The 23848-nt window shown below is 35.7% G+C and overlaps 1 protein-coding gene across 3 annotated transcripts; it reads left to right on the top strand.

The window, feature by feature from the left end:
• Positions 1-2867: 2867 nt before the first annotated feature.
• On the top strand, positions 2868-23440 carry LOC109187084 (exportin-4). Of its 3 annotated transcripts, none has more exons than XM_019337228.1 (33): positions 2869-3000; positions 3128-3218; positions 3975-4059; positions 4796-4904; positions 6601-6699; positions 6807-6849; positions 7245-7316; positions 7456-7551; positions 7805-8047; positions 8453-8636; positions 10338-10449; positions 10528-10614; positions 10710-10848; positions 12227-12323; positions 12421-12483; positions 12653-12762; positions 12919-13023; positions 13549-13622; positions 14346-14421; positions 15913-16146; positions 16711-16782; positions 17187-17258; positions 17559-17623; positions 17716-17818; positions 17901-18032; positions 20616-20759; positions 21231-21338; positions 21427-21477; positions 21567-21644; positions 21721-21834; positions 22056-22252; positions 22678-22747; positions 22936-23440. In XM_019337228.1, the coding sequence occupies exons 2-33, from the start codon at positions 3156-3158 to the stop codon at positions 23122-23124; spliced, it is 3486 nt and encodes a 1161-aa protein (XP_019192773.1). In that variant the 5' UTR covers positions 2869-3000; positions 3128-3155; the 3' UTR covers positions 23125-23440. The 3 variants fall into 3 exon arrangements, with proteins under 3 accessions (XP_019192774.1, XP_019192773.1, XP_019192772.1); XM_019337227.1 differs by having other exon boundaries at positions 3126-3218; positions 3972-4059; XM_019337229.1 differs by lacking the exons at positions 17901-18032; positions 20616-20759 and having other exon boundaries at positions 2868-3000; positions 3972-4059.
• Positions 23441-23848: the final 408 nt, after the last annotated feature.

Below are 23848 nucleotides of genomic sequence, written 5' to 3'. Positions count from 1 at the left end.
ATGCATGTGCATGGTAAAAGTAACGGAAGAAATAACGGAATTTATAACGGTAAGAATATTTTTGTCTAAAAATTGTATAGTACAACTCTAAAAGTATAATATACAAAATGATTAGCACTAAAAATATAGACATAAAGTATGGATATAACTTTGATTGAGACTTATTATGTTTTTAGATTAGATTAGATATTTCAAAAAAAAAAAAAAATTGATTACTAATTATTTACGGTAATAAATTGAATAATTTCTACAAATTCCACCACTTCTCTATATATATTAAAGCAAAATGAGATACTGTAAAAAGTTCTCGCCCAATCCAATACTAAGTTTAAGCCCACCAAAATAATCAATTACTAAGTTTAAGCCAACCAATCAAAATCAATTACTAAGTTTAAGCCAATTAAATCAATTATTAAGATTAAGCCAGCCAATCAAAATCAATTACTATGTGGTCTAATGGTACCCGGGTTGGATTTCCATTTGGAAGGTTGTAAGTTTGAGCCTCAGTGGAGGTGGAGGCGTTATTAGCTCTTTGTGTTTGAGTAGGTTGAGAAAGTATATGAACAGATACTACAATCTAATAGAGCTAGTAGCATTCAAAAAAAAATCAATTACTAAGATATCTAAATATATATATTTCACATCCTCTGCAATACAAACACTATCAGCGTAAGGAAGTTGTGATAGCGTATGAAACCTCTGCAATACAAACACTATCAAGGAAGTTGTGATAGCGTAAGGAAGTTGTGATAGCGTATGAAACCTCTGCAATACAAACACTATCAAGGAAGTTGTGATAGCGTATGAAACCTCTGCAATACAAACACTATCAAGGAAGTTGTGATAGCGTATGAAATCCAGATACGTAAACCTCTGCAATACAAACACTATCAAGGAAGTTGTGATAGCGTATGAAATCCAGATACGAGACCAAAAGCTCTATTCTATGAAAACTGAGAAACGAAAGGAATTGTGAACATCAGGATAGGATCTTTGTGTGTCTGAATTTTGAATTTTAAACAATTGAATGATGGTGATTTTGTTTGTTTTTTTTGTTTTTTTTGTTTTTTTTGTTTTTTTTTTGTTTTTTTTGTGTTGAACAATGAACAGATAGACATTTTTTGTATAAGGCATTTCAATGGGGGGGGGGGGGGACTGCAACTGAAGAATGGAGTGTGATTTTCAGCTATAATTGTGGGTAAGTCTTCTTCTTCTAATTCTGATGGAATAGTAAATGAATGTATATGGTAAACGAATGTATGATTTTCATCTATAATTGTGGGTAAGTCTTCTTCTTCTAATTCTAATTCTAATTCTTCTAATGAATGTATGATTTTAAGCTATGCAAGAACTACAGTCGCGTTAGAGAGAAGTCGGATTACAGCAGAGGTAAGGCAAAAGGTCGGATGATAAAGACTAGGGTTAGGAGAACAATTTGTATGTATGGGTTTATTGGGTTTCGGGTTATGGGCTGCAACAGTGAGTTGGTGTTGTGCCGCATTATTCTTAAAGCTTGGGCTCATAAAATGTTATATCAAATTTTTGTCCAGTTTCAATAATTTATATATTAAATTGAGTAGTAAGTAGTTTTTGTCAATGCTTAATTGTATGTTGTAGAACCAACGCCTTGCTCAATCTCGCGCACAATATCAAACAAAGTCTATATCAGGACAATCTTATAATGGGAACACACCAAGATAATATATATATATATATATATATATATATATATATATATATATATATATAGTTGAGTTCAAATGAGGACCACTATATTATAGAGGACTGTGCGGACTGGTGTAGTCGTGTGCCATTAGTTTGTATGTTGTGTGCCTGACCTAATGTAGTTGTGTACCACAATTTGCATGTCGTGTGCATATGTTTGTTAATTAATAGAGCCTGAGTTCGAAACCTAATGTATACATGTATTATTGTGTGCCATTGTATATTAAATTGTGTGCATGATACTAATTTGTTGTGTGTCCGTAATCAGTCCGCACAGTCCTTTATATATTGTGGTCCTCATGTGAACTCAACCATATATATAATTGAACCATACCTCAATTATAATTGGACTCCACCTATATAAAAAGGAGAACTTAAATATAAAATTAACATAGTTTTTATATAAATAAACTTTTTTAAATGAATAAGTTTTACATAATATATTTATACTTAAAATTTAATAAGACTAATAATTCTTAATATCAGATGTCCCCGAAGGGACCTAATAATCTTAATAGAGTAAATACCCAAAATGGTCCCTCGACTATAGCTAAATTCACAAATTGGTCATCGACTTTCAATTTCAACCAATTAAGTTCTTAACTTTGTAATTTTAACACAATTTGGTCCTCTGTCTATTTGACCGGTTGTTGACTGTGATTTTTGAGGATATATATGTAATTTCATGGTCCATCGTCGGTTTTTAAAGGTTTCGATTGTATTTCCAGACCGCACTGTTACATTCGAATCCACTGCCGAAAGCAATCTACCAAATCCGATTGCCTTTCTTCATCCTCCATTTGGATTCAATGTAGTTGAGTTCGTACCAGAGAGAAGAAGACGACGTGTTTCCGAACCGGTGCAACGTCATCCTGGAGGCCTCCACGTGCTCCAACGAGAGCTGAAGTTTCTTCTGGAGATCGTCAATCACGGTCAACAAACGGTCAAATAGATGGATGACCAAATTGTGTCAAAATTACAAAGTTAAAGACTTAATTAGTTGAAATTGAAAGTCGAGGATCAATTTGTGAATTTAGCTATAGTGACCATTTTGAGTATTTACTCTTCTTAATATCATAACATAACAACAATACTTATAATTTTTAGTCCGTGCATATTGTACTAATTAGTCATATAGAGCAGGATATACATATGATCCCTCCCTAGTCCCCAAGACGCGCGCTCTCTTCCTCGTCGCTCTCGTCATCTCGGCGCCACCACCAGTCCTCGTAGAATACTGATAGACCTACTGAGACTCACCATATCCTTCATACGGTACGCCAATTTTCTATGTCTACAATCTCTCTCTCTCTCTCTCTCTCTCTCTCTGCACGCACAGATATATAGATGGATAGATGTATACAGTTATGCATAATATTGTGTTTTGATACATATTTTTTAGACTGATACATTCGAGGAGCAGCTGAGCCATGGATTTGGATCAGCTCCAATCCACTATGCGAACTTTTGAGCTCGCTTGTACTTCAATTCAGGTAGAATTCACATTTCTTTGATCAGTGAGGAATTCCTATTCCATTGATTTGATTGTAAGTGAGAATCAACTAATGTAAATTATTAAGGTGGAAATGCTTTGTATTATATGATTGATTAATTTGTCAATCAGTATGCAAGAATGGTTGTGTCAATTTGAATTTGTGCTCTCTGGATGTTCATCGGTTGATTAGGGGCTCTGGTGGACTGATGTGTCATCTGAAGTAGTTGAGAGGGTATATTGTGATTCGGTGGCAATTATGAACTTTGGAGCTAGGAATTGATTTCTAAGAAAAGCTGCTTTAAGCTTTTGCTTTCTCCTTGAATCTATAATGTGCATTTGGTTCTCTATTTTGGTTTGTGTATAAGCAGTGGGCATTTATATTTATAGTAATAATTCCATCACATCAGTGATTGGTAAAAAAATGTCTTTTAATGAATTAGCTACTAAACATTAAATTCAAATTGACAGCAATTAATCTTAATTAATCTTTTCTTTCAAATTCTCAAAGGATAAAGTAGTGCTGTCTGCATAAGATAGTGGAATGTGGTCGGGCACCATGCTCTTCTCTAGAGACCTGATGGCTTTTCCCCCCTTATTATTACAGCGCATTATTTTTACTTTTTTTTTTGGTTGATATTTTCATGTACTGTTTAAATGTTGAAGCATGTCATTGTTGACGTTGTTTGCTTTTTAGTGTAGACTATTTGGCATGCATTGAATGTTAACTTGGATAATTTTCATCATCTCTTAGAAGGTGCATGGTGATCCAGCAGCTGAGGCAATCATTTCATCCCTTAGCCAGTCTCCTCGGCCATACCAGGCATGCCAATTCATTCTTGGTGAGATTTTGAAAAGCCTGTTTGTCTGTTATTTGCCATTTTGATGTACACACAGAGAGAGTTTACTGAAATGTTAAAAATATAATCTGCAAGTTTTGAAATCATTTACCAGAGTTATTAAATGGCTTTGACATCATATAACTACTAAAACTAAATAAATCAAGTGAGAAATAAAAGCAGTTGAAGTTGGAAAAAAATGTGAGGAAGAGGAAGATTGCTTGAATGCATCCTTTGAAGCTGACAACACTAACTGGATGGCCTGTAGCAACTGGAGTACACTTTGAAAAGTAGTCAAAGTCATAAGATGGTCGGATAAATTAATGATCGATTCTAGTTTATTTTCTTCTAGCTATTAGGCATCTATTGAGTTGTTGGTGAGATCATAAAATTTGATTTTTACTTGTTACACATTATTAACAAGCAAAAATTTGTCTGGATGATTCTAGTTTACCTTTTTGTTTTTATTTTTATTTATTTTTTATTTTTTTTATTTTTTATTTTTAGTGGGTGATTATAATTTACTCTTCAGGGTTAAAAGCAGGTTGGCATATCTCTCATACAATTTTTTTTTATGCACTTGCATTCTTGAAAACAAGTTTGTGCTTGTTTACAGAGTCCATATAATGAAGAAAACCAATAAGAGGTCCATGGTTAAGTCATAACTCATATTACATCTTAGAGAAGTGTGAATGGTATTTGTTGTGATGTTTGAACTGACAACACTTGACTTCTCCAGAGAATTCTCAGGTGGCAATGGCACGGTTCCAGGCTGCTGGAGCACTTAGAGATGCAGCAATACGAGAATGGGTATTTCTCGAGGCTGATGATAAAAGACAGTTGATAAGGTAATTTTGAGGCTTAAACTCACACAAAATGTTGCAGTGGTGGTAACTAGCTCCTTTCATAAGATAAAAATATAAATAAAGCTTTAAGAATCTCTTCCTCAGATTACACTTGATCATCAGTTTAAGAGGATTAATGCCAAATTGCCAAATTTTAAAGGTTTGGATATAATCGCAACAAAGTGCAAAGGTTTGATTTTTTTCACTAGTAAGCCTTATTTATAAGTTAGCTCTTTGATCCAGTGTTTTCTTTTCTTACTACCCTTTATTTTATTTGTCTCATTTTCTTGCTTGGGCCTTGCCAATGTAATTGTCTCACTTTCCTTAATGTACATAGTATTAACATTTATCATTCACAAATGTCTCTTAACTCATTCATTCAAAATTTCAAATCATATTGTACATAAGTATATAAAGCATGAAGTGGCCAAGCAAGAAGAACAGTCAGCAATAATTAAATATAAATAAGTAAATAAAGAATATAAAATTAAATAGATATTAATTCAAGAACCCAATAGTTGCATGAATAAGATTACTAATTAGAGATAATAGGTTAGCACATACCTATGTCAATAAATCTATTACTTTATCGAAGTATATAATAAACTAATTATGGCTGTTTTTTGGTGTATAGTTAACTATAATGAGTAATATATACATTTTGAGTATTGTATATTGCTTTTTATGTGTTTCAGTGTGTGTATATATAAAAAATATTCACATATTTCATCTATGCTATGCAACTTCTGAAATAATTTTTAATTGTTGTTGCACAGTTATATAGAAGTACAACTATAAAGTATAATCATAAAGGTCAGTAGTCAACAGTGTTATAAACATACAAACATAATGAACAAAATTGTATGCAATGAAAAGCAAAAGATTGACAAGACTAAAACGTGTCCACACATCTAGGCTGAAAGGTAACATTCCCATGACCAATCGGGGTTAAAACCCACAAAACAAGAATAAATCTTATAAACTTAATATTACATAATGTAAAGCTAGTCTATTGGCATTTATAGACGCAAACTCTTGAGTTCTAATCTAATAGGTAAATGAAATTCCAATGTAATAAGCAAATGTAATACTAGGAAATAATAAATAAACCCTAGGTGGGTAGGAACTAGGAAGTAATAGAGTTCTAAGCTAACTAAAAGGAAATTAACTAATAATGTCCTAAATAAAAAGGGAAGCAAGTTAATCATGAAGTGAATAATTTTCCATGACCTCCAGAGAGTTCCTTGTCAACTAATGAAAAACTAAAGGGAAAAAAAACCCCATTATTGTAAGCTACTGCTCGTTCTTGAAATCATCATGATTTTGTTTTCTGTGTTTTTCAAATTGTCAAAAAACTTGCTCTTTTATTTTTAATTAGGGTATATATTATTGTTATTGTAAAAACAAATTTTTTAAAAAGCTACAGAGTATTAAATAATCTAAAGAAATATACAGGATAACAAACAATCAGCCGTGCAATGCACAGGCCAACATACTAGTTTAATTATCTACATGCTCTTTTGTCTCTTAGAATTATGTGAAGGGACTAAGTGCATCTAACAACCTTTCTAAACAGTCTGGCATGGTTAAAATGTGACAACTAGAATGACAAGTCTGGAGCATTTTATTATCCCAAAACTTTTATTAGTCTTTACGTTCTCTTCTGGTGTTCAGCTAATTGTTTGTCCTTTTGCTGCAGTTTTTGTCTTTGCTTTGTTTTAAAACATGCCGGCTCAGCTGAAGGCTATGTCCAAGCAAAAGTTGCTTCAGTGGCTGCTCAATTGATGAAAAGAGGATGGTAAGTTGCTCTCTATTTTAGAGTTGCATCACCCTCTGGCCACATGACATATGTTCAAAGCTGATTCAATAGTTCATAAAGTTGGCATTACTATGTCCTTTTTTCAGGCTGGAATTTGTAGCTGCTGATAAGGAGGCATTTTTCCTTGAGGTATGAAATTATTTCCTCAAATTTTATTTCTTTATTTCATATTTCAGCTTTAACAGTGTCAAATCTGTGAATCTGCAATGCCCCCTTCCCTGGATGTGCTCACAAAATGTGAGCATGGCTAAGTAAAGACTGCTTTGTAGTGTATCCTTTATCTACACCTCTTGGTTTTCAATAGATAGATGGCCACACATGTGATGAAAAGTATTCTTGGATTTCCATGGCCACCTCATTTGTTCAGGGCAAATCAAATTACTAAAACCATATTTTGTTTGATGAGTAGGCATAACTTTACAATTAATTTGAACTTTGCGATTTTTTGCTGAGAAATTGGCATTGTAAGACTTTTCTGACAATTAAGCTGATTTCATGTTGACTCCACATTTCTTCAAATTCAGGTGAGACAGGCAATCATTGGCAGCCATGGTCTTGATGCGCAGTTCGCTGGAATTAATTTTTTGGAATCTCTGGTATTTGTTTTTATTTTGTAGAAACCCTCTTTTACCTAGCTAATGGTTTGGTAAAAAAAAAAACCATCTTTCACCTAGATTTTGGTCTATGGCTGGTTCTTTTATTATACGTCTTTAGCTGGAAGTGATTGTTTTCCAGGTTTCTGAATTTTCACTCTCTACTTCAACTGCTATGGGTCTTCCAAGAGAGTATCATGAACAGTGCAAGAAATCATTGGAGCTGGAATATATGATGGTAAGCTAATTGGCTTTGTCATTATTTTTTCTAGCTTACATTGCTTCACAACCCGTTTCTAGTCCCTCTAGTAGTTTGTCGGAAAAGTATTTTTTTCACTTGCTTAACTTTCAAATTTTTTTATTTTTCTAGCTTACATTGCTTCAGAACCCGTTTCTAGTCCCTCTAATAGTTTGTCGGAAAAGTATTTTTTTCACTTGCTTAACTTTCAAAATTTATTTAATTATTTTTACTTTGTTTTTTCAATTTACAGACATTCTACTGCTGGGCACAAGATGCTGCTATAGCTGTCTCAGGAGGAATAGTTGAATCTCATTCTGCTGTTCCGGGAGTTAAAGTTTGCACAGCAGCTCTCCGTTTCATTCATCAAATTTTGAATTGGGATTTCCAAAACAATTCCATGATGCCTAATGGTGCAAAGCAAGTCATGGATCTTCCTTCTGCAGCTAAGCATGACATAGATACACCTAGAATGACAGAGTGTAATTTGGTGCAAGTAAGAAACTGTATTTTTCTTCCTGCTGTAAGTCACATGCTGTTAAGGTAGTGTTTATCCACTCGCAGAAAACAACTAATGAAACCCCCTATTGGAAATAAGGAAGCTTGCTAGCATACATACAGAAGAACCCTGCACAAATATGCAAAGGAAAGAATGAAAGTTTTACTGGCCTTTTGTGATTGCTTCCTCATGCATTCTTTTTACTGTTCCCCTACCTCTTCTCCCCATCCTCAGTGGGTGCTCCTATCTTTTGAATACCTTTTTTACCATTTCAAATTATAAATGAATGTGAAATAATAGCAGCTAAGTTGCCTAATGTCCCAATTTTCATGTTTTCTGTGTATTCTCATTGTATTTGTAGCTCCTTGTTCTAGTTATTGACCATTGTAATTTTGTTTCTAGCCTGGACCCTCCTGGAGGGCTGTGCTGATATCAAGTGGTCATGTTGGCTGGCTTTTAGGCCTGTATGGTTCTCTTAGGCAGAAGTTTTCTTGTGAAGGTTACTGGCTTGATTGCCCTCTTGCTGTCAGTGCTCGTAAACTTATAGTGCAGTTCTGCTCCTTGTCAGGATCCATATTTCCATCTGGTACTGTTTCTTTAATTTTATTTTCTTCTCACTGTTAGATTATTAGTTACTTTATTAATTTCTAAATGAATAAAAAAAGGTTCTGAAATGGTGTTTTAAAAGTGATTTTTAATTTTTTATTATTTAACATGAAAAATTTTCACTTGAAGAGTTATGCTTCAGATTCTTAAATTCATATTTATACTTGTAAAAAAAATCCATTAAGTCTTTGCTTCTTGAATATTCTTATAAGATAGAGATATAATGATATGTATCATTTAAGATACCTGTTTGAAATTGTGAGGGCAGTCCAGCAGGTGGCAATGAGCCACCACTAAGAAACTAAACCAAGATATAATGGAGCGAAATGTTATACTAAACCATGTATTCCAATTGAATTGAATGTGTAGTTTCGGTAAGCACCTATGGGGTTCACTACATATGTGTATATATTGTGAATAAAATGTTTCTTATAAAATAAAAACTGGTAATCCTACAATCTTGACAAGTATTAACTACAAGGATTGAAGTAATAAATCAACTACCTCAACATAGGCATACTCTGAACTGTTCTGACAATACCAAGACTACTGCTTTTTGCCCCACTATCTACACTACTTAGTGTATACTAGGAAAACTAAATTGTTTGAAATAATATTACTCCAAGTTTTACTGTGAGTTTCAGTTACCTCCTTAAGGGAGTCTTTACTTTTCCAAATTTGTAACTCTTTAGCCCTTTCGAAGTGAATGTTCATACACCTTTTCCTTTAGTAGTGCAACTTTAAGAGAGGATGGGGAATTCCATAGGTAAATTTATATTATCTGAGATGAAGTCGATGCAATACAAAGTGAAAAGCTAGGTTGAAGTTAAAGAGTGTGTCTAATAGAACTATTGCATTTCTTGGAAAGATCGAAGAGTGAAGCTGAAAAAGTAGTACTGAATGCAAAAGTTGTTCACACATGCTCATGTGTACCGAGCCTGCCAACTGGATTGTCTGTACCCATACAATTGAATTTGGACTCAAAACTATGTTCCGAAATGATTACACTATACTGCAAATGGATCTTCAGCCATACTTAATTATTGGTGCCAATTACAATAGCCATCCAGTGCATGAGATTCATTTGGCATGGAGTATAGTAGTATACAGTTGGCCTAGAAATCGGACTAACAGAGATATAAAATTGAAATGAAAATTGTTTGGTCAACAATGATGGAAAGACATGAAATATTATTTATGTGTGAAACCAACTTACAGAAAAGGGTTCTCCTTCCTTTTATCTATGGGTGCACTACTGAGAAGTCAGGGTAATTCAGTAATTGATACGACTTTTTGCCTTTTCAAGTGCTTTGGGCTAAGAAAATGCATGATCACCTTTGCAGTTGTTAATATGTTCTTGGTATTTGGTGCAATTATGTCCTGCACTTTATCATAGAAATTTTGTTGTCTTGCTTTATATCTTCCATATTTTGTCACTAGAAGCTGGTTGAGCGATGTACCTTATTTAGATATCATTTGCTAAGCTCTTTCATTTTGTGAATAGTTTTTTCTTCTTATTGATCCATTATCTAGTTTAGCAAATTAATGTAAAGATTCTCTTGTTAACCAGGATCGCTGGCTTACTTGCTTCTTCATCCTTAAACTTTTTTCCTTTTGCTTTTTGCTATGATTTGTGGTCAGTCGAGTCCTAATTTAAAGGTACTCATGTATTTGATTGTAGATGATGGACAAACCCAAAGACAGCACCTTCTTCAACTGCTCTGTGGAATTATTCAATGGGTTGACCCTCCTGGTGTTGTTTCAAAAGAGATTAAAGAAGGGAAAAGTGAAAGGTTGTTTTATCCTCATCCAATAAACTTTATTCTTATTATGGTACATGGTGCTTTACCCATTTTCTTGGTTGCATGCAGTGAACTGCTTGATGGCTGCCGGGCACTTTTATCCATAGCAACTGTTACCTCCCCGATAGTATTTGACCAACTGTTGAAATCTATAAGGTCAGTTAAATGTGAGTGGAATAGCCATAGTCGTACTTGGGTAACATATTCTGTTTAATGCACTTCTCATTTATTTTGTGTTTTGCCATGTCCAGGCCTTACGGCACTCTCAGTCTATTGTCTGCCCTAATGTGTGAAGCCATCAAGGATCTAATGGAAAATTTCACAGAAGAGGAGACGTGGAGCTGGGTGGCACGTGATATCTTACTAGATTCCTGGACTACACTTCTCATGGTATTTGTTTTGAAGTTGTTGAAGTTCTATTTTTAATTACTACTTGTTCTGATGCATAGATATCTATTAGGAGTTATGTTATAGGCCAGGATATCTAGGATCGCGTCACAGGCTTAGAAACTTAGGAATAAAAATGAAGCTTTTCTGGAGTGCTTCTTCTCCCCAAATGAAGCGTTTTTGTGGAGTGCTTCTTCTCCCCCAAATGAAGCGTTTTTGTGGAGTGCTTCTTCTCCCCCAATCTTCCATTCAATAGGAAGCCCAAAATACAAATTTCCCAGATGTCCCCCTTCTTGAAATACCTAGGCATCTATTTATAGAAGATAAAAACTACCCACTACCTCTAACTACTTAGGAAGTGGTCATCCCACTACTACTATTACAATAGTGGTCATCCCACCACTACTACTACTACAATAATAATAATAATAATAATTGCAGAACAGTTGTATCATTTCCCCGCCCATCAAAATCACCTTGTCCTCAAGGTGATGGTACATAGTGCTAACGCTGGCTGGAAACGACGCAGCAGCTGGAGTTCGCACGGCGGAGACTGATGCGGACTGCCCCCGGCTTTGACGGCGCTGGAGCTGTCTCGGTGTTCGTCAGTGGTGCTGCGTGGCTGCTGGAGGTGAAAACTGGCTCCTTTCCGGCCAGACCGCGAATCGCAGTAACAGAGTCGGCCAACGTTGTGTCGCCCATGACGACTGGCTCTGATACCAAATTTGTTGTGGGCCCGGGGATATGTGAACGCGTCACTGGGCGGTGGACGGGGCTTGGGGGAACAGACGACTTGGATGACCTTGATTTCCCTATGATTGCAGTAGCAGTTAAGGAAATAAGGATAAATAGAAAAAAACTGAAGAGTTTTGGAGTTCTTCCTCTCCCAAATTGCATTAGACAATTTCTGATTTCTTAGACAAAAACAATGGTGATTTGAACTCAAAAAAGCTACCCAATAAATACCTAAGGAACTTAACGTTCACTTCCACCTAATTAGGACTTTCAAAAAACAACTTAACAACCTTAACAAACTAAAGGAAATCAAAAGGGAAAAACATAATATAAATAGCCGTTAAATGTTTAGCTTTCAATTGCCTGTGCTTGTTTCCTGCGTCTGTGGTACGTTCTTCCGATGAATGCATCAAGTTATAGCAAACATATCATAGTACTGCTTCTTGTCTTGTTTGCATTTATATGGAAATAATGTGTCTAGTTATGGTGGAGGCAGTTGGAATTGGGTTTTGGTTTGTGTTTTTGTTTCTTTCATGTAATGTGGACAAAATAAAACCTTTTGGTTTGCTTACAACACATCTTGTTGAGTTTCTCTTATGTACCTTTTTAAATTTTTATATATATATATTTTTATATACATTTTCAGCCATTGCATAGTACAAATTGCAAGGAGTTGCTCCCACCAGAAGGGATTAGTGCTGCAGCCAATCTTTTTACGCTGATAGTAGAATCTGAATTACAGGGTAATCCTTAATGTTTTCATAGGTGATGTGCTTTAAGTTACTATTGGAATGTATGTTTTATCCTTGAATCTGTTTGTAACATTATTTTTTGCTGTAGCTGCTTCTGCGTCAGCCTTCAGTGATGATAATGAATCTAGTTACTTTCAGGCCTCTATTGCTGGTACTTATCATTGCTAGATAAACTACTTTATTAAGCTTCTTTTGTGCTTTAACATTAACATTCTTTAATCTGATGCCAGTTTCCACTTTTAGGTTATCATATACTCATATTCGTACTCTTAGCTTGGTAATCTAGGTTCGTATTGTGTCTAATTTCTGTCACTTTGTAGCCATGGACGAACGATTAAGCACTTATGCCCTTATTGCTCGTGCTGCTATTGATATTACCGTTCCTTTTCTGACTAGACTGTTCTCTGAGCGTTTTGCAAGGCTTCATCAGGTACACAATTGCTTTGAAATTTCAAGTGGTATTTTAATAACCATAACTAGTGCAAGTATTGGGACAATATTTCCAGTTATACAGATAAAATAGTATGCGGATGAAATAGATTGTTAATTTGACTTGTTTATTACATATTCTATTCATTTTATGTAGGGAAGAGGCACTCATGATCCAACTCAAACTCTGGAAGAGCTTTACTCACTATTATTGATAACTGGGCATGTTTTAGCTGATGAAGGGGAGGGTGAGACACCCTTGGTAATTAAATGATCTCTTTCACACTTTGACTTGTATAGGTTGTGCTAAATACTCAAATTAAAAAAAAAAATCATATATTCAGATAGAATTCTTGGCAGCATTTGTTTGACTTCTTAATGTATAAGATTTCCTTTGATACCTGTAGCTTGGCTCATTTTTGTTTACATTTTTCATCACCCTTTCTGTGACTTTTAGGAACCTGTCTCTATTGTAATTAATAGCTTGAACTAGCAATCTAATACTAAAGGACTTATTTTTATTCTTAAGATGTGTTTACCTTGCTAAATTTTATAGTCCTTTTAGTGCATGACTTACTGGTTATTGACATTTACCAGTTAATATCTGGACTCTTATGCTTTAGAGTTCTGGTGCAGCCTGCATTTACTAATGCCAGACAATAATCAATATGTTTCTTCAAGCTCTCCATGCTACACTTAACTCCTTTATTATACTGCTACTATTTTTAGTTTGTACTAGTCTAGTTTCTGGATTATATTAATGGGTGACATTTTTGTAATATATCAGGTGCCAAAAACTATACAAACCCAGTTTAGCCACATTATGGAAACTGAAAAGCATCCAGTTGTCATACTCTCTGGGTAAGCATCTTGTTTTCTTCCTATTTGCATGGCTACTTGAAAAATATTGCATTTACATCCATGTTGAATTGTTCATGGCATGAAGTCTCTATCATTTTGCAAAAATAGAAATATACAATGCATACTCTTGCTATCAATTCTTTATCCGAAAAGTATTATGGAGTATTTATTAAGTTCTTGCTGTATCTGTTTCAGTTTGAGAGATGAACCCTTTTTTTCTTATTTTATATTTTATTTTGTGGGGGTGGGGTTAAGGTCCCTTGGCATGATAACAAAGTAAATTCTGCATAGTTATTGGGTTTAGAACACTACTTGAAGTTTAGACAGACAACTCCGTGACTGTTGGAAAATGACATCAACCTCTGTACACTGCCACAATTTTCCTCACTTTTTTTTACCCCATTTTCCTGTGAAAATTTTATGGTTGTGTACATTATTAGTTTAGGCGGCATTGATGAATTAATAAATAATAACCCTTGTATAGATTGTAGGAAGTCAAATTATGCACATGTACATACATTCATAATTTTGGCTAGAAAGGCTGGTATACTCTTCATTATTTAAGGACAACGTTGGTCCATCATTTAAAATGTTGAATATGTTTATTTGGCTGTCATTTAACCAATTTGATCTTTAGATTGATTTTAAAGTTCTATAATCCACTTTTTCTTTCTCAATATCCCTGCATCCTTTTTTCTTTTTTTTTTTTTTTTCCTTTGGCAGATCTATAATAAAATTTGCTGAGCAGAGTTTAGATCCAGAGTTGAGAGCATCGTTTTTTAGCCCTAGACTTATGGAGGTAGTGAGCCAAATTTTTTCTGATTTAAGATCTTATTGAATTGACTTTTGATACTCTAGTGGGATTTAACCTTTCGCTTTTCCACACTCATTCTTTGAACATGCTTCTTCAATCTCCCATTACATTTCAGTTATTCCATTTATGTAGTCCCAAATTGGTTGTCATTTTGCTTGCAGTCAAGTGAATATTTATTTTGTGATTAATTTTCAATTCAAGTAATTCCATTCCACAGGCTTAAGGACAGGAAATCAAGTTTAACCTCTTGTTTCCTGCTAACTCACTTCTTAATGCACATAATTTGCAATGCAGTTGTTGAAATGTCTACTAAATAGTGTTTTTAATTTGCTACAGTAACAATTGTTTTAAGAATAATATAGTTATGGCAACTTTTTGCTATTTTGTGATGTTGGTGTTTGGATCCAACTGGGTTATTTATTTGGAGGGATTTGGTTGATACTTGATAGGGTTTGTTGATTGAGAGAGATGAGGGGATCTGGGGAATGGGGATAGGATAAGTGGGCACCAATGTTGTGTGGAAACCTAATAGGGTATGGACTATAAGGTAAGCCACCAAACTTTGTTACTATGAGGGGTTAAGAGTGAAGAAAGTGCCAAGCATTTATAAGGGGCTAGGCTATACAAGCCAATCTGATGGCTAGGCTATAGACCTAGCTACTTTTAGTTGGGCTCTTTATTAGGATCTAGCTTCAGACTTGTGCTTGAGTGGTTCTTGACTTGAGTTCTCCCATTTTGAGGTCAATGGTGGGTATATATACAAACAGTAGAACCTTCCATGTCCACTTTGGTAGTTGCAGGCACCATGTGGTTCATATTTTCCATGTGCTTGCCATGTCTTTCCTCTAAGGTGTCTTGAGTGGTTCCAAGCCTACATTGTAGCTGAGGTCCCGAGCATGGGCTTGATGAAGTCTCCCCTCGTTACCTCAGCATTACCTGGCGCATGCTCTCCTAGAGAAGCTGAGCTCCTTGTGTGGCGCCGAGTCTGCCCCTTGGCATTGGTCTTCCTGGTTGCTGTCTGAAGTGGATTGCTCTTAAGTTTCCTTTTGGGCCTAGCTTGTGCTTGATATGCCATTGGGACTCTTTTTACAGGGGTGCAACATGTTCAATGATGAAATAAGTGCTTACTCAAAAAAGTGTGAAAATAGTGCAAATGAAGTGTGAATAATAGTGTCTGTAGTCCTAATTCATGATGGCTAACACAATGTACAATGAACACACTGGCAGCAAAAATATTCTCTGCATGTCTTTTGCATCCTATGCCACTCTATTGGTGATGGGACAATTTTTTTTTTAGCAAGCTTTTTAGAAGGTCCATTTTTAAATCCTTATGGGATGATTCATTTTTCTTCTTTGCTTTCATTGGTTTTATTAGCTTTTTTTTTTTTTTTTTTTTTTTTTTTTTTTTTGTTTTTGTTTTTAAATGCTTGTTTATTCTTTTTTTCATGAGTAACTTATATGAGCTGTGCACTACAGGCAGTTATATGGTTCCTCAGAAGATGGTCTTCAACTTATTTGATGCCACCTGAGGAATATAAAGAAAGTAAAAGTTCAGATAGTTTTACTGAAGGCCAGTTTAAGGAAGAACACTCTAGGAAAGCATTGCTTAATTTTTGTGGAGAGCACGGTCAGGGCAAGGTTGTGCTTGATATTATTGTTCGCATCTCGATCACCTCACTTGTTTCATATCCTGGTGAAAAAGATTTACAGGTATAAAGTCTGCAAGTACTGTTTACTTTGTTGAGTCTCATCCAAATTAGAAGATAAATGGAGAGAACCATTTTATGTGAAGAAGTGGACAGTCTTTTTTATTTATTTAAGTTTTTACCTATATAAAATAACTGCTCTAAATTTATGACATACCCTATCTTTTAAGTTGTATACTTTTCTTTTTTGATATATTTGTCCCAGTATTTTTTCAGTGGCAGTTTCACAAATGTGCTAAAACCTACATAGGGCATATATTATTTTTCAAAACTTGTGGCTCAGTATCAAAAGAATGTAGCTCTGCCCTGGTATATGTAGTGCAAGATAAATAAAGAGAACCTGTCCAAGCAGCTTTCACAACTTTGTATATTTTTATACTCTCTTGGACACACTGACCTTTCATGTTTCAAACAACTTTTGAGTAACGTATTACTGCAGAGTGTTTCCTTAGTTTGCCAACTTTTTAAGCAACATGACCACACATAGGAATTTCTCCTAGTATTGCTATACTTACAGTTTTAATTTTGTTATTGCTCTCTGTTTTGAATTTTCTTTTTGCTTTGACAGGCACTCACTTGCTTTGAATTGCTCCATGGACTTGTTCGACGTAGGAGTGTTTGTACACACCTTATGGCATTGGTCAGTTCTCTGTCTTCTGTTACAATGTCTTTAGTTAACTCTGATTAACGCTCCTCCTCCCCTCTCTTTTCTGAGTGTCTGTGCAGCTTGTTAGCTTGGGCAATTGTCTGTCTATTTGTGCAATGTTTTAAGTGAACCTTCAATAATGCACTTCATTCCCCTTTCCTTTCCAAGTGTTTGTTCGGGTTTTTAGTGATTCAGTCGCATGGTTTAGACAGTTTACAATGGAAGTAAATCTTGAAATAGTATCTATAATAATTTATGTTGAATTCGCTCTGTTCATAATTCTTACTCTAAATTGATTTTTTTTTTTTTTTTTTTTTTTTTTTAAAGAAAAAGAAAAAGATATAAAGTGATAAAAGACTGAAATTTGATTTGACACTATCCAATTTGTTATCTTGCAGGACTCTTGGCGTGAGTTGGCAAATGCATTTGCTAATGAAAGAACTCTTTTCTCACTATATGCTTCTTATCAGGTAAATAACCTCAAGGTTTTGTTTTAGTTGGTTAAGGGAGTAATGATTAGGGTAGAGGTGCATTCTGAGTCTTCTTCCAATTTTTTAAGAAGAAACAACATCATGAGTTACTTTGTTTTAGTGTACCATTTTGAAGGGCTGAAGAGACTCCCCTCTCTCACCATGCCCACCGGGTCTGTCTATCCTTCCTTTCTTGTCTCCTATTTTGCACGGGGGTTATATTTCTCCAAATTACTAGCCTTGCACTGAACAATGTTTTCTCCCAGTGGAAACTACAATGCTATTTTGTTTTAATGACAGCGTTCACTTGCTCAGACACTTGTTCTTTCAGCTACTGGTATGAGAGATTCAGAGATGTCATATCAGTGAGTAGATATTCTCGATTATGCTTATATATCTTTTTGCTTATGTTTAGTTTGCAACTTTTAACATTGATTTGCATTGTAACTGTCCATAGGTATGTGAAATACTTAACAAGCCACATGACGGCTTACCTTGTGGAACTGTCAGGCAGGAATGATTTAAAAAAAGTTGCTGAACAGCCAGACATCATCTTACTGGTTGGTAGCAACAGCTTGCAATACAGAATTGTTTTTCAATATCCTTCATAAAGTTCTTATTGGTTTTAATAAAAACCTATAGGTCAGCTGTTTGCTGGAGCGGCTTCGTGGAGTTGCCATTGCCACAGAACCTCGAACACAAAAGGCAATTTATGAGATAGGATTCTCAGTAATGAATCCTGTACTAACACTTCTAGAAGTTTACAAAAATGAGGTATTGATTGAGTATGAATTTCTGATCAATTAATTTTGTGTCAAATGCTTTACATGTTCATTTTATTTGTAAAAGTAGATTCTAAGTCAATTGTCTGGTTCTTTAGGTGATGAGTTCATTTATTAACATAGTAATTGGGTTTGCTGTAGTGATAAAATACAACAGTTTTTACCTTTAGATAATGTTTTTGAGACCCCAAAAAAGTTAGTTTGTATACAGTTTCCTTCCTCCTGATCAGTATAGGCATTTCGCACTAGTTCTGAACCCAAGGAACTGTTTATCACCCAGTCCTTGGTACACTTAAATTTCCCTAAAAATTGTTCTTCAAAGATTTATGTTCATTAAATCTGATGAGAAGCCATTAAATCTGCTATCCCTATTGTTCATAAGTTTACTTGAATTCAACTTTTCAGTGAGGATTAATTTAGAATAATTGATTTCTACAGTACTAAAAATTTGCCCGTAATGGATTTATGTTTTGCTTTCTGTTAGAGAAATAGGGTGTTAGTTGAGAGGATCTCTCTTAGCCTTAGTTTTAGGTGTTTGAAATCTATGGCTAGGATTAGTTCTTGTCTAATATAAATAGCTCTATACTTCCTTATACATTGACACACAGAACATATAGAAATATACACTTGAGTTTATTGTTTAACATGGTATCAGAGCGAGATTGAGGTGACCGGGTAGTGGGTGTTGGTCAGAAAGAGGAGGCGACGCCGGCGGGAGAGGCGGAGCAGCCACCGGAGTCCTCACGCGCCGCCACGCGCCGGTGCAGTCTTAGGGTTCCGACGCCACGCGCCGGCGCGTGGGCAATTCTCCGGCGTCTTCTCCGGTCGCGGCCGGTACCGTTGGGCTCGTCTCTGAACACCCAACGCGTCTGCAGTGGTGGTTTACTCCGGTGTTGCAAAGGGCTACTGCGTTTTGGACTGCTACGTTTGGACCTGCTGCATTTTTGGAGTGCTGCGTTTTCAGGTTGGTCTGTTTTGTTTATTATGGCTGAGGAGAGTGAGCAGAGGATGGAGGGCTGCGTCGAGTGGTTCAGTGAGGGGTTTGGGTTCATAACCCCCGACGACAGCAGCGAGGATCTGTTTGTTCACCAGTTTGGTGTCAGCCGAGAAAGAGAGACAGCCAAGAGAGGTGATAGGGGAGGTCCATGAAGCTGGGTGGTCTGAGGTCCACGAAGCTGAGGAATAATTAGGCAGTAGTTTTCTTTTGTTTATCGTATTCGTATTAATAAGTCTTGAGCTTTGTATTTTGTTTATCATAGTTTGTCGCTTTAAGTTAATTTGGTATGGGAGCAATTCTAGGGTCTGAGTTGAGTCAAGTGCAGCTTGTTCAGTGTGCGTAAACAGGGGTGTTGCAGGAGTGGGCAGCACAAGTGCCAGGAGTGGGGCGGACCTGGCATATGCCGCGGGGGAGGCCGACGGCTGAAGAATGATTCAGAGTGAATCAGTTTACGTGCATGCACCAGGGAAACGCTGTAGTGTTAGGCAGCGTTGATAAGGGTGCATGGTGAGAAGGACAAGTGCATTGTGGTCTAGCAGCGCTAATGGTTTGTGGAGTGAGAGGCAGGTACGCTGTGGTGTTAGGCAGCGGTGATAGGGTGTGGGGTGTGAGAGGCAGGTGTGGCGCTGTGGTGATTGGCCTAGCTTTTGTTGGCTCCGTAGAAGCATTGTTGATGCGACAAGGCACCTTGTGGACTGGTTTGGCACAGCGTGGTTCGAAAGTTGTTCGAGTGGTTCAAGACTTGGGCTTATGAGTCTAGGTGTGGAGTCCTATGGTTCATGTGATACATATGTAACAAGTTGGATGCTCCAACTTGAGGGGGAGTGTTAGAGAAATAGGGTGTTAGTTGAGAGGATCTCTCTTAGCCTTAGTTTTAGGTGTTTGAAATCTATGGCTAGGATTAGTTCTTGTCTAATATAAATAGCTCTATACTTCCTTGTACATTGACACACAGAACATATAGAAATATACACTTGAGTTTATTGTTTAACACTTTCTTCATCTTATTTTATACTCTTGACTAAGCTTGTGAAAAGCTATTACAAGAAAATGATTTATTTTATAAAAATATTATGTGCACCAAACTTCGCCAACAATGCTGTTTAACTATAAAGGTACTATATCAGCCTAATAATGAGATAGGATTGAATTGGAATTTTGATGCTCTTTATGATCTGTTGTGATTTAATCTTTCATACTAAAAATAGAATATATAGGAACATACTGGTTCTAACAATACCTGAGGTTCACATCCTCACGAACATGTACTGAATGAATTATTTTTCACTTCTAGACTAAATAAAGAAAAGCCATCCATCCGCCCGCTTATATTTGACTTCACATGCTTGCTCAATTGGTTGACACCCGATCAGACACGATGAAGTCAAATTAATTATGGTGTTTTCACTAAGTGGTTGCATCTGTAAATGTCTTTCACATGTGCTTCTTCTCAATTAGGCTTGGAGGTCCTAAATTAAATTGTTTAGTCCATTGCATTCCATTAAAAAAAATCCATTTTTAAATTTAATTTATCAATTTGAACAGTTAATCATATGCTCAATTGTTGCCTATTTCTAGTCTGCAGTTGTATATCTGTTACTTAGGTTTGTTGTTGATTGGGTGGATGGACAAATCATTTACCTAGAAGCTCATGAAACTGCAGTGGCTGTTGGCTTCTGTATGAGTTTGCTTCAGCTTTATTCGTCTCACAATATTGGGAAGGTATTTTCTTATTGCCTCCCCATCTCCTGCTTAATTGTGTCCAAGCCCTAAAGTTTCGTGATCTATTAATGAATCACCATTATACCTTTTTTTTTGGTTTTATATCTAACATGTTATTTTATTTTTAGTTTTAAAAAAACTCTGGTAAGTAAGATTATTTCATTGAAAACACCAAGTTAGTGCTGTAATATAAAGGAGCATTGCTATAAACACAAAACAATGCAGAAGGTTCATGATATGATGATAGCAGCCATAGGCTTTTCATTTCACCACAAGGGCAGAAGTTGCAGAATCCTATATTTTGCTTTATAAAATCAAGTTTTTATCCATCCAAAGCATCTGAAATTGTCATTCCTCTTCTTTTTTCTTTTTTCTTTTTTCTTTTCCCCCAAAAGCTTTTGCTTGTGTTAATGTTTTTAGCCATCAAAGTATTTCCTCATTTATATTTTCACAATTGACATATACCTGTAGATATCTCTGAGCATTTCGAAGACCTTGCGGTCTGAGGAAGATACTGAGAGGTACAAGGATATACGAGTTTTGCTCCAATTACTTGCAAGCCTCTGTTCAAAAGATCTGGTAGTTTCTCTTCCCTTTAGTACACGATGCCCCTCTTTTGCTGCTACCTTTGGGATAACCTTTAACCTCAGGAAAACTGAATATGCAGATTGACTTCTCATCAGAGCCCATCGAAGCTCATGGTACAAACATTTCCCAGGTATGTTTGTGTTGTAATTTTGGGATTTTTGAAATGAAATATTTGTGTAACATTTGTCTGTTGTAACATTCTGGAGTTTTGTCTACCAGGTGGTATATATGGGTCTTCATATAGTTACCCCACTAATAAGTTTGGATCTACTAAAATACCCCAAACTTTGTCATGATGTAAGTTCTCTTACTGTTCAATTGAGTATTCCAATGCAAGTTGCTCAGAAACTAATCTACTGATTTTTTTCCCCAGTACTTCTCACTGCTTTCACATATGCTGGAAGTTTATCCTGAAATGGTTGCACAATTAAATAATGAAGCTTTTATTCATATAATTAGAACCCTGGATTTCGGTTTACGCCATCAGGTAACTTGTCCATACAAAATGATAAAATATGTCCATATACTCCTCTAATTGCTCAGGATTTTACATGAACTACTCTTAATATTAAGCTGCCCCTGCGCATTCATTATGATGGATTGGTTTGATGATAAAAAAAACGGCCTCAGTTTGTTTTAAGTGTAATCCCAACTTCAGATAAATAAGTCTAATTTATCCTTTTTCCTGTTTTCTTTATGATACCTTAGGATGCAGAAGTTGTTGATTTGTGTCTACGAGCAGTAAAAGCTCTTGCTTCTTATCACTACAAGGAGAGAGGTGCTGGTAAAATTGGGTTAGGTTCCCGTGCTACAGCTTCCACAGACCCTGCTGGAAACCTTCAAGAAGGGGTTCTTAGCAAGTTCCTTCGTTCACTATTGCAATTTCTCCTCTTTGAGGATTACAGGTGAGATGAAAGAATGATATTTGGATATTATTATTGTCACTCATGTCAAACATGTCCCTAAAAGAGAGATTATATGATTTTCCCTTTTGAGGAAATTTAGGCTTGATAGTATTCAGATATTCAAGACATGCACATCCATGTATCCTTCTGTTCAATGAGCTTTGAACCATCATGTTTCACCATTTGGAAACTCAGACATAGGCTTGAGTTTCATGTTGGGCACAGACATGAAGACACTTTTAATCGTTCATTAAGAGTTAATTCAAACAATTTACAAAGTTGACCCTCAATTTGAGTAAACATAAAAACTTTCGACGGTGTTTAACATCTCCCTGGTACTGACAGACCCATGGCCATAAATTTGCTGTTTTGGGTTTGCTTTGATGACCTGCTGATGTTTCTGTTGTATCTTTTTGTGGTTACAGCAATGATATTGTCAGCTCAGCTGCAGATGCTCTTCTTCCATTAATCCTTTGTGAACAAACTCTTTACCAGGTCTTTACACTTATTGTTTACTCTCCAATGTTTTTTGCTTTAGTTCTCTTTCTTTTGTACCTTCATATTGGTCAAGAAAGTTGTTTAAATTCTGACACCAGAAACTTTTTTACCTTGTGATTACCGCATGACTGCAAGTTTTATCACTCCAAACGTCCTGCCTAAAATGCAGTCCATGTTTCCTGCAGAGATTAGGCGGAGAATTGATAGAGAGGCAGGCGAACCCAGCATTCAAATCAAGGTTGACAAATGCATTCCAGTCACTCACAAGCTCAAACAATCTCTCTTCCACGCTTGATCGTTCGAATTACCAAAAGTTCCGGAAAAATCTGCGTACCTTTCTTATTGAAGTTCGTGGATTTCTTAGGACAATATGATTGTTGGTCGTGCTCGAGCAAATAACATATTGGGTTAATGGCATGTGAGATAATATTTATGGGTGTTATTTTGGGCTTGGAGCAATGGTTTTACAGTGTAAAGTAGAGGAGCAGATAATTATGGTGATTGATTGCCCCCTTGAAGCAAAGGGGTAATCACTAGTTCAGCAATCACCTTCTCTATGGTATGAAATTTTGACCCCTTTTGCATTTACCTCTTTTTGGCAATTGATATTGTTGTCTCAACGATGGATAATAAGCACAAGTATCTAAATTGAACGTAGCACGGATTTCTTGAATGGGGGATATTTTGATCTGTTGTTCCTTCCACGTAATTAAGTTGAAACTGCAGTGAATCAACCAACACTCGTTTTATTGCAAATGAATTGATTTGGTCCACCTTTTGTTCTACAGTTGCCTAAAACTTGATTAAATTTTTTTATTTCATTTTTTAATTCCCTATAAATAATTATCTTCCTTCCAATATTAGATTTTTTTTTTTTTGAAAAAAATTGTTTTAAATAATATATTATACATCTTTTTTTTTTTTTTTTTTTTTTTGGAAAATAAAAAACGAAGCTATTATTAATTCAAAATAGGGAGTAAGAAATAATACAATCAGAGGGAACATATGGATTAACATGTTCACGATCTCTTAATTAAACGACAAACTAAACGTTCAAAATTAGCCATAATATTAAAGCAAAGACTGACAATGTATCAT

This window comes from Ipomoea nil, unplaced genomic scaffold (genome assembly GCF_001879475.1).
Source record: "Ipomoea nil cultivar Tokyo-kokei standard unplaced genomic scaffold, Asagao_1.1 scaffold1416, whole genome shotgun sequence".
In the NCBI taxonomy this organism is placed as follows: Eukaryota; Viridiplantae; Streptophyta; class Magnoliopsida; order Solanales; family Convolvulaceae; genus Ipomoea; species Ipomoea nil.
The sequence above is the reverse complement of the archived record's forward strand: the minus strand, read 5'-3'. Positions and strand labels throughout refer to the sequence as shown.

What these genes read in the sequence shown, in the direction of transcription:
- LOC109187084 (XM_019337227.1), top strand. Translation starts at nt 3,156, where the DNA reads ATGGATTTGGATCAGCTCCAATCCACTATGCGAACTTTTGAGCTCGCT. An exon ending in GATAAAAGACAGTTGATAAG is followed by an intron (nt 4,905 to 6,600) that starts GTAATTTTGAGG and finishes CTTTTGCTGCAG; the next exon opens with TTTTTGTCTTTGCTTTGTTT. An exon ending in ATTTCGGTTTACGCCATCAG is followed by an intron (nt 21,835 to 22,055) that starts GTAACTTGTCCA and finishes ATGATACCTTAG; the next exon opens with GATGCAGAAGTTGTTGATTT.